The following is an 11,602-nucleotide window of genomic DNA, read 5'->3' as shown; positions in this document are numbered from 1 at the left end:
TAAGCATCGCTACGGGTGAGAAAGTCTCATCGTAGTCAACTCCTTGAACTTGTCGAAAACCTTTTGCAACAAGTCGCGCTTTGTAGACAGTAACATTACCGTCAGCATCAGTCTTCTTCTTGAAGATCCGTTTATTCTCGATGGCTTGCCGATCATTGGGCAAGTCAACCAAAGTCCACACTTTGTTATCATACATGGATCCCATCTCAGATTTCATGGCCTCAAGCCATTTTGCAGAATCTGGGCTCATCATCGCTTCCTCATAGTTCGTAGGTTCATAATGGTCAAGTGACATGACCTCCAGAACAGGATTACCGTACCACTCTGGTGCGGATCTTACTCTAGTTGACCTACGAGGTTCAGTAGTAACTTGATCTGAAGTTATATAAATCATCATCATTAGCTTCCTCACTAATTGGTGTAGGAGTCACATGAACTGATTTCTGTGATGAACTACTTTCCAATAAGGGAGCAGGTACAGTTACCTCATCAACTTCTACTTTCCTCCCACTCACTTCTTTCGAGAGAAACTCCTTCTTTAGAAAGGATCCAAATTTAGCAACAAAAGTCTTGCCTTCAGATCTGTGATAGAAGGTGTACCCAAAAGTTTCCTTTGGGTATCCTATGAAGACACATTTCTCCGATTGGGTTCGAGCTTATCAGGTTGAAGCCTTTTCACATAAGCATCACAGCCCCAAACTTTAAGAAATGACAACTTTGGTTTCTTGCCAAACCACAGTTCATAAGGCGTCGTCTCAACGGATTTCGATGGTGCCCTATTTAACGTGAATGCGGCTGTCTCTAAAGCATAACCCCAAAATGATAGCGGTAAATCAGTAAGAGACATCATAGATCGTACCATATCTAGTAAAGTACGATTACGACGTTCGGACACACCATTACGCTGTGGTGTTCCGGGTGGCGTGAGTTGCGAAACTATTCCGCATTGTTTCAAATGAAGACCAAACTCGTAACTCAAAATATTCTCCTCCACGATCAGATCGTAGAAACTTTATTTTCTTGTTACGATGATTTTCAACTTCACTCTGAAATTCTTTGAACTTTTCAAATGTTTTAGACTTATGTTTCATTAAGTAGATATACCCATATCTGCTTAAATCATCTGTGAAGGTGAGAAAATAACTATACCCGCCGCGAGCCGCAATATTCATCGGACCACATACATTTGTATGTATGATTTCCAACAAATCTGTTGCTCGCTCCATAGTTCTGGAGAATGGTGTTTTAGTCATCTTGCCCATGAGGCATGGTTCACAAGTACCAAGTGATTCATAATCAAGTGGTTCCAAGAGTCCATCAGTATGGAGTTTCTTCGTGCGCTTTACACCAGTATGACCTAAACGGCAGTGCCACAAATAAGTTGCACTATCATTATCAACTCTGCATCTTTTGGCTTCAATATTATGAATATGTGTATCACTACTATCGAGATTCAACAAAAATAGACCACTCTTCAAGGGTGCATGACCATAAAAGATATTACTCATATAAATAGAACAACCATTATTCTCTGATTTAAATGAATAACCGTCTCGCATCAAACAAGATCCAGATATAATGTTCATGCTCAACGCTGGCACCAAATAACAATTATTCAGGTCTAAAACTAATCCCGAAGGTAGATGTAGAGGTAGCGTGCCGACCGCGATCACATCGACTTTGGAACCATTTCCCATGTGCATCGTCACCTCGTCCTTAGCCAATCTTCGCTTAATCCGTAGTCCCTGTTTCGAGTTGCAAATATTAGCAACAGAACCAGTATCAAATACCCAGGTGCTACTGCGAGCATTAGTAAGGTACACATCAATAACATGTATATCACATATACCTTTGTTCACCTTGCCATCCTTCTTATCCGCCAAATACTTGGGGCAGTTCCGCTTCGAGTGACCGGTCTGTTTGCAGTAGAAGCACTCAGTCTCAGGCTTAGGTCCAGACTTGGGTTTCTTGTTCTGAGCAGCAACTTGTTTGTTGTTCTTCTTGAAGTTCCCCTTCTTCTTTCCTTTGCCTTTTTTCTTGAAACTGGTGCTTGTTGACCATCAACACTTGATGCTCCTTCTTGATTTCTACCTCCGCAACCTTTAGCATTGCGAAGAGCTCGGGAATCGTCTTATCCATTCCTTGCATGTTATAGTTCATCACGAAGCTCTTGTAGCTTGGTGGCAGTGATTGAAGAATTCTGTCAATGACGCTATCATCCGGAAGATTAACTCCCAGTTGAATCAAGTGATTGTTATACCCAGACATTCTGAGTATATGCTCACTGACAGAACTATTCTCCTCCATCTTACAGCTGTAGAACTTATTGGAGACTTCATATCTCTCAATCCGGGCATTTGCTTGAAATATTAACTTCAACTCCTGGAACATCTCATATGCTCCATGACGTTCAAAACGTCGTTGAAGTCCCAGTTCTAAGCCGTAAAGCATGGCACACTGAACTATCGAGTAGTCATCAGCTTTGCTCTGCCAGACATTCATAACATCTGGTGTTGCTCCTGCAGCAGGTCTGGCACCTAGCGGTGCTTCCAGGACGTAATTCTTCTGTGCAGCAATGAGGATAATCCTCAAGTTACGGACCCAGTTCGTGTAATTGCTGCCATCATCTTTCAACTTTGCTTTCTCAAGGAACGCATTAAAATTCAACGGAACAACAGCACGAGCCATCTATCTAACATCAACATAGACAAGCAAAATACTACCAGGTACTAAGTTCATGATAAATTTAAGTTCAATTAATCATATTACTTAAGAACTCCCACTTAGATAGACATCCCTCTAATCCTCTAAGTGATCACGTGATCCGAATCAACTAAACCATGTCCGATCATCACGTGAGATGGAGTAGTTTCAATGGTGAACATCACTATGTTGATCATATCTACTATATGATTCACGCTCGACCTTTCGGTCTCAGTGTTCCGATGCCATATCTGCATATGCTAGGCTCGTCAAGTTTAACCTGAGTATTCCGCGTGTGCAACTGTTTTGCACCCGTTGTATTTGAACGTAGAGCCTATCACACCCGATCATCACGTGGTGTCTCAGCACGAAGAACTTTCGCAACGGTGCATACTCAGGGAGAACACTTATACCTTGATAATTTAGTGAGAGATCATCTTATAATGCTACCGTCAATCAAAGCAAGATAAGATGCATAAAAGATAAACATCACATGCAATCAATATAAGTGATATGATATGGCCATCATCATCTTGTGCTTGTGATCTCCATCTTCGAAGCACCGTCATGATCACCATCATCACCGGCGCGACACCTTGATCTCCATCGTAGCATCATTGTCGTCTCGCCAACTTATTCTTCTACGACTATCGCTAACGCTTAGTGATAAAGTAAAGCATTACAGGGCGATTGCATTGCATACAATAAAGCGACAACCATATGGCTCCTGCCAGTTGCCGATAACTCGGTTACAAAACATGATCATCTCATACAATAAAATATAGCATCATGCCTTGACCGTATCACATCACAACATGCCCTACAAAAACAAGTTAGACGTCCTCTACTTTGTTGTTGCAAGTTTTACGTGGCTGCTACGGGGTGAGCAAGAACCGTTCTTACCTACGCATTAAAACCACAACGATAGTTTGTCAAGTTAGTGATGTTTTAACCTTCTCAAGGACCGGGCGTAGCCACACTCGGTTCAACTAAAGTTGGAGAAACTGACACCCGCCAGCCACCTGTGTGCAAAGCGCGTCGGTAGAACCAGTCTCGCATAAGCGTACGCGTAATGTCGGTCCGGGTCGCTTCATCCAACAATACCGCCGAACCAAAGTATGACATGCTGGTAAGCAGTATGACTTGTATCGCCCACAACTCACTTGTGTTCTACTCGTGCATATAACATCTACGCATAAAACCAGGCTCGGATGCCACTGTTGGGGAACGTAGTAATTTCAAAAAAAATCCTACGCACACGCAAGATCATGGTGATGCATAGCAACGAGAGGGGAGAGTGTTGTCCACGTACCCTCGTAGACCGAAAGCGGAAGCGTTAGCACAACGCGGTTGATGTAGTCGTACGTCTTCATGATCCGACCGATCAAGTACCGAACGCACGACACCTCCGAGTTCAGCACACGTTCAGCTCGATGACGTCCCTCGAACTCCGATCCAGCCGGGCTTTGAGGGAGAGTTCCGTCAGCACGACGGCGTGGTGACGATGATGTGATAGAAGGTGTACCCAACTGTCTTCTTTGGGTATCCTATGAAGACACATTTCTCTGATTTGGGTTTGAGCTTATCAGGATGAAACTTTTTCACATCAGCATTGCAACCCTAAACTTTAAGAAACTACAACTTTGGTTTCTTGCTAAACCACAGTTCATATGGTGTCGTCTCAATGGATTCAGATGGTGCCCTATTTAACGTGAATGCAGCTGTCTCTAATGCATAACCCCAAAACGATAGTGGTAAATCGGTAAGAGACATCATAGATTGCACCATATCTAATAAAGTACGGTTACGATGTTCGGACACACCATTACGCTGTGGTGTTCCAGGTGGCGTGAGTTGCGAAACTATTCCGCATTTTTTCAAATGAAGACCAAACTCGTAACTCAAATATTCTTCTCCACGATCAGATCGTAGAAACCTTTTTTTCCTTGTTACGATGATTTTCCACTTCACTCTGAAATATATGAACTTTTCAAATGTTTCAGACTTATGTTTCATCAAGTAGATATACCCATATCTGCTCAAATCATCTGTGAAGGTTAGAAAATAGCGATACCCGCCGCGAGCCTCAATATTCATCGGACCACATACATCAGTATGTATGATTTCCAACAAATCTGTTGCTCGCTCCATTGTTCCGGAGAACGGCGCTTTATTCATCTTGCCCAAGAGGCATGGTTTTCAAGCATCAAGTGATTCCAAAAGCCCATCAGCATGGAGTTTCTTCATGCGCTTTACACCAATATGACCTTAAACGGCAGTATCACAAATAAGTTGCACTATCATTATTAACATTGCATCTTTTGGTTTCAATATTATGAATATGTGTATCACTACGATCGAGATCCAACGAACCATTTTCATTGGGTGTGTAACCATATAAGGTTTTATTCATGTATGAACAACGATCGTGTGCTAAGCTAACGAAATGGGTCAAGTCAATCACATCATTCTCTTAATGATATGATCCCGTTAATCAAATGACAACTCATGTCAATGGCTAGGAAACATAACCATCTTTGATCAACGAGCTAGTCAAGTAGAGGCATAGTAGTGACACTCTGTTTGTCTATGTATTCACACATGTATGATGTTTCCGGTTAATACAATTCTAGCATTAATTATAAACATTTATCATGAAATAAGGAAATAAATAATAACTTTATTATTGCCTCTAGGGCATATTTCCTTCAGTTCTTACCTACGCATCAAAACCACAACGATTTTTCATCAAGTGTGTTGTTTTAACCTTCAATAAGGACCGGGCGTAGCCACACTCAATTCAACTAAATTTGGAGAAACTGACACTCGCCAGCCACCTGTGTGCGAAGCACGTCGGTAGAACCAGTCTCGCGTAGGCATACGCGTAATGTCGGTCTGGGCCGCTTCATCCAACAACACCGCCGAATCAAAGTATGACATGCTGGTAAGCAGTATGACTATTATCGCCCACAACTCTTTGTGTTCTACTCGTGCATATAACATCTACGCATAGACCTGGCTCGGATGCCACTGTTGGGGAACGCAGTAATTTCAAAAAAATCCTACGCACACGCAAGATCATGGTGATGCATAGCGACGAGAGGGGAGAGTGTAGTCCATGTACCCTCGTAGACCGTAAGCGGAAGTATTATGACAACCGGTTGATGTAGTCGTACGTCTTCACGTTCCGACCTAGTACCGAAAGTACGACACATCCGCGATCTGCACACATTCAGCTCGGTGACGTCCCATGAACTATCGATCCAGCCGAGTGCCGAGGGAGAGCTTCGTCAGCATGACGGCGTGATGACGGTGATGATGAAGCTACCGGCGCAGGGCTTCACCTAAGCACTACGACGATATGACCGAGGTGGATTATGGTGGAGGGGGGCACCGCATACGGCTGAGACAATGATCAACTTGTGTGTCTATGGGGTGCCCCTCTCCCCCGTATATAAAGGAGTGGAGGAGGGGGAGGGCCGACCCTCTCAATGGCGCGCCCTAGGGGAGTCCTACTCCCACCGGGAGTAGGATTCCCCCCTTCCAAGTAGGAGTAGGAGAGGAAGGAAGGAGGAGAGAGGGGGGAAGGAAAGGGGGGCCGGCCCCCCTCCCAATTCGGATTGAGCTTGGGGGGGCGGGGCGCCCCCTCCTAGGCCGCCTCTTCCTCTCTCCCACTAAGGCCCAATAAGGCCCATACACTCCCCGGGGGTTCCGGTAACCTCCCGGTACTCCGGTAAATGCCCGAACTCACCAGGAACCATTCCGATGTCCAAACATAGCCATCCAATATATCGATCTTTATGTCTCATCCATTTCGAGACTCCTCGTCATGTCCGTGATCATATCCGGGACTCCGAACAACCTTCGGTACATCAAAACACATAAACTCATAATACCGATCATCACAGAACGTTAAGCGTGCGGACCCTACGGGTTCGAGAACTATGTAGACATGATCGAGACTCATCTCCGGTCAATAACCAATAGCGTAACCTGGATGCTCATATTGGTTCCTACATATTCTACGAAGATCTTAATCGGTCAAACCGCATAACAACATACGTTGTTCCCTTTGTCATCGGTATGTTACTTGCCCGAGATTCGATCGTCGGTATCTCAATACCTAGTTCAATCTCGTTACCGGCAAGTCTCTTTACTCGTTTCGTAATGCATTATCCCGCAACTAACCCATTAGTCACATTGCTTGCAAGGCTTATAGTGATGTGCATTACCGAGAGGGCCCAGAGATACATCTCCGACAATCGGAGTGACAAATCCTAATCTCGATCTATGCCAACTTAACAAGTACCATCGGAGACACCTGTAGAGCACCTTTATAATCACCCAGTTACGTTGTGACGTTTGGTAGCACACTAAGTGTTCCTCCGGTATTCGGGAGTTACATAATCTCATAGTCATAGGAACATGTATAAGTCATGAAGAAAGCAATAGCAACATACTAAACGATCAAGTGTTAAGCTAACGGAATGGATCAAGTCAATCACATCATTCTCTAATGATGTGATCCCGTTAATCAAATGACAACTCATGTCTATGGCTAGGAAACTTAACCATATTTGATTCAACGACCTAGTCAAGTAGAGGCATACTAGTGACACTCTGTTTGTCTATGTATTCACACATGTACTAAGTTTCCGGTTAATACAATTCTAGCATGAATAATAAACATTTATCATGATATAAGGAAATATAAATAACAACTTTATTATTGCCTCTAGGGCATATTTCCTTCAAGTATTTGGATTGTTAGAGAGATGGAAGGTTTTTCGGAATGAAGGCCCATCTTTTGTTATGTGGTAGCAAGTCTACATGCTTGAACTAGAAATGGTAGGTCATTGAGCTAGAAAGTAAAATACGCCTTCACCGTTTATGGATTGCCTAAGATCCTTGTGATGTCTTCCTTTATTATTTGGCAAACTCCAGGCTTCATGTTGGAGAAAGCAATGAGTTTCCGCTCTCGCCTAGGATCTATGGTCGTTCCGATCTTCACGACTTAGGGGCGGGTTGGAGTCTAGCACGATTTCATTGGTTTTGCCGTGACTATCAAGAGCACATTTGGTCTAAGTGGTTCTGGATGCCCACAAATCCAGCGATGGTCATGACCAGGATAGAGATCGGTAGTGTCGCAACTGCACCGCTTGTGGGTTGACAAACAAAATACAGCTAGGCTCCAGGCGTGCGTGAGCTGCCGATAATTGATTCACCGTCAATCTTAAGGTCAAAATGAGGGGTCATGAAGAACAATAAAGAGAGTGGTAGTGGCCAGAGGGATCTCATAGGAAATATGTAGTTTTACCAAGGTCTAGGCCCCCTAAAGGTACCTTCTTATATACTCTCTCTATAACATGTCTTGTATTATGTTATAGAGGGAGTATGTAGTTGTATGTACGAAACTAGGTCTTCCGATTATTGCTTCCCCGGATGGAGATTATCTTTGACCGACAATGGTCATCAAGGCCATTATATACTTTTGTCGCCTTCGGTAGCAAGACATCTATTTATGGAGTGGCGTTACAACATGATCTTTTGCTGTTGCAGGGAGCATATCTCTTGATCACGTAAATAATGTGAATCCTCCGAGTTCCTACATTAGCACGATTGGATTGTGGGGGGGGGGGGGTCCTAGACATCCTCTAGTAGACTCGTTATGTCACACCACGCTCGTAGGTTAGAGTTCCGTTACTCACGATAATAAGATGACATGTGCGAGCTAGTCGCCACCAGTCAGCTCCCCGCCCCGCTTCCTTCTGCTTCCTCGTCCTCCTTCTCATCATCTCTTCCATCCAGTTGTCCTTCCTTCTCCTCCTTCCCTTTCTTTCTCTTTCCCGGCAGATCATACATCTCCCTCTTCTCTCTTTTCACGCGCCGAGATCAACAACTCTGATTACGTTGCGCTATAAGATCTAATATCCAACGCATGTTCGCTCATCAAATTTGTTATCGAATAATGAGCTCGATGCACACTGGCTCCATTTGAGCAAACATATTATGCGCACATAATTACATAATGCATTTAAAGACAAGGTCATGGCCTCATTAATCTAATGTTTTTTCCAGTTAAGGTCTTAAATACGTACGGAAATAATGATATGCCATGCGTATAACTAAGAATGCATACATACATTGAGTTGCTTTGGTATGTATGTACGTACACTACACACATTGGCCTTGAAGGCGTACTACCTAGGCTCATGCAGCCTTGTACGAGTCGTGTGTGTTGACCTGACCATACCCAAACAAGACGGTTATATCAAACTACAACTACAACATATAGTATTACGAGGAATGTAAACTTTGATGAAGCTTACTAATTAATCCATTACCATAGATTTCTCTTTGACTTATATACAGAAAAACAAATACATGTGGTCAATCGGGTAACTGTTGGTCGCTCGTCGATCGACGGAGCAGGCAGCAGCAATCATTAAGTTGCGCACCAACTCCAGTCTATTTTCCCAACGATTAAAGAATAATTGCTTGTCATGTGACCATCAGTGACTTGACAGTTACTTGTGTCCTTATTCTAGTTGGTTTTTCTCCCTCCATTTGATTTCTTCTTTTATACTTATATTATATTCTCAGTGGTACAGTAACCAATGAAATAAAAGAGGCAGCAAAATTAAACTAAAGAAATCGAATGAACAAGAACAAACAGACATATGATGCAAGTGACCCTATTTTTCTTCACTGGAGACAAAGCATATGATGCAAGTGAGAGGGACAGCAGCCGCCTCCACCAATCATATGAAGCCACCTTTGCCATGATTCCCCACACTGACATGCACCACACACACCAATGAATTGAAGATCGAAATAAGAATAACAGGAAAAGCAAAAGTGAAGTTTCTAACAGTAACCAGTGACCATGAACTGGATAAAAATGGTACAATCCTGTACAAAAACGGCTCTCGTACGTGATCATCATGCATGTGTTTGCCCCCTCTCGGTCGGTAGTACGTGATGAACTGTTCAACTTAGTTTCCACATGCATGCATGTGGAATGGAACCCGTACTTGTATTTTCACTACATGTAGTCGCTCACATCCAGGAGATCGGACAGGTGCATGTCGAACAGCCCGGCGGCGTCGGCGCTGAAGGCGTCAATATTGCTCGTGTTGGCGCAGAACGCTGCCGTTGAAGCCGAGTTCACACGCCCGGCGGGGCTCGATGACGGCGTGGATACGCCGGAGCCGACGTTGCAGTTGTTGTTGTTGCTACTTGTGACCGGGCTGCTCCACTGCAGGTTCGACGTGTCTGACGCCATCTGCATCAGCGCCGGCACGTAGTCGAGCTCGAGCTGGTTGTCGTAGCCCGGGAGCTGCCCGTAGTCAGAGGCCACCACGTGATCCTGGTGTAGTTGCTGCGCGGGGTTCGCGTGAACCAGGCCCGGCATTTGGCACGCCGAGCTGGGCTGCAAGAACATGTCTGCGGCCGTGGCATGTTGCGGCGGCGCCTGAGGTACCTGCTGCGCCATCTGCGCCTGGATCAGCCAAGGGAGGAGCATCTGCTGTTGGGTCGTGGGCTGCGAGGAGGTTGTGGTCGGGGCTGCGAGGAGGGTGGAGGCGAGGCGGAGGAGGTCCGGGTAGTTGGCGAGCGGCTCGAAGGCGCGGAGCGTGTCGAGGTCGGCCTGCGTGGGGTAGTAGGCGGCAGGCTTGAGGAGCGAGGAGAGGTCGAGGAGGTCGAGGCGCGGCGCGTGGGTGACGGGGTCGATGCCCATGCGGAGGAGGCGCTTGCGGATGTGCGTGTTCCAGTAGTTCTTGATCTCGTTGTCCGTCCGTCCGGGCAGCCTCGCCGCAATGGCTGACCACCTGAGCAATCATGTAAAAGAACCATCAAAACCAAACTCGCCAGGAAACCGTACTACGTCGAGTTGAATGATGTGAACTGAGTGCATATATAGTTGTTAATTACGTAGTTCTTACTTGTTGCCGAGGATGCTGTGGAGCTGGATGATGGTCTCCTCCTCCTCGAAGGAGAAGCGGCCGCGCTTGATGTCCGGCCGGAGGTAGTTGGTCCACCGCAGCCGGCAGCTCTTCCCGCACCGCTCCAGGTCTGCACACACACAGACGCAACACAACCGATTAATTATCTATCTATCCATCACCTTTGTGTGGGATCGATCGGTTGCCAGAGCAAGCAGCTGTGTGAGTCCGAGTCGCTTACCGGCATCCTTGGGGAGGGTGCGCCAGTTGCCCTGGCCGTGCTTCTTGATGTAGGCGATGAGCTTCTCGTCCTCCTCCTGCGTCCACGGCCCCTTCTTGAGCCCGGTCCTGTCGCAGCACGGCGCGCGCCCCATCTAATCGCGTACACAAGAACTGTAGAGACGGATTGGGCGATGGAACAAGCAGGAAAAGGCTCAGTTTGTCTCGCAGCTGGAGTATGGAGAGGAGCTAGCTAGCTAGGAGAGTGTGAAAACTGAAACTGGGCGGATGGATGGAGGTAGAGGACGGGAGACGAAGGTGTGTGGGGGCGATGGAAAGGCTTATAAAGGGCGCGAGGGCGACGGGCCGGGGGTGGCGGTCCAAGTCAACAGGATTCGGTGCCGGCCTTTGTTTATCGCGGCCGCGACGTGGCTCTCCTGCCGGCTGCGGGCTGCGTCTCGTCTCAGGGCCACGCCCACGGCCGGAAAGCGTCTGGTCCGTTGGATGAGGATGGAAGGGGTAAAAAAGGTCGCGACCGGAAGACAAGAAACGCACGCAGGGCGGGACGCCACCCCCCAAAGTAGCCAGGCAGATCCCACGGCACGCGCTGGCGTGCCACCCCGACTATCCCATCGTCGCAGGCAAGGCTAGCCCGTAGCCTCGTGGAACATTGTCTTGTGTTTTGACCGAGATAATCACATGTGTCGATCCTTGCGGAGTAGATCAGTGGAGCGTGC

General features: G+C 46.2%; 1 protein-coding gene across 1 annotated transcript; it reads right to left on the bottom strand.

Moving 5' to 3' along the window:
* Positions 1-9,387: 9,387 nt before the first annotated feature.
* LOC109764226 (uncharacterized) lies at positions 9,388-11,179 on the bottom strand. Its single transcript, XM_020323072.4, has 3 exons — positions 10,888-11,179; positions 10,647-10,776; positions 9,388-10,532 (listed from the first exon to the last, which is right to left on the bottom strand). Exons 1-3 carry the CDS (start codon positions 11,018-11,020, stop codon positions 9,749-9,751), a joined length of 1,047 nt encoding a protein of 348 aa, XP_020178661.1. The 5' UTR covers positions 11,021-11,179; the 3' UTR covers positions 9,388-9,748.
* Positions 11,180-11,602: the final 423 nt, after the last annotated feature.

Source organism: Aegilops tauschii, chromosome 2 (genome assembly GCF_002575655.3).
Source record: "Aegilops tauschii subsp. strangulata cultivar AL8/78 chromosome 2, Aet v6.0, whole genome shotgun sequence".
NCBI classification, from domain to species: Eukaryota; Viridiplantae; Streptophyta; class Magnoliopsida; order Poales; family Poaceae; genus Aegilops; species Aegilops tauschii.
Note: the sequence above shows the minus strand (reverse complement) of the source record. Positions and strands in the feature narration are given on the sequence as shown.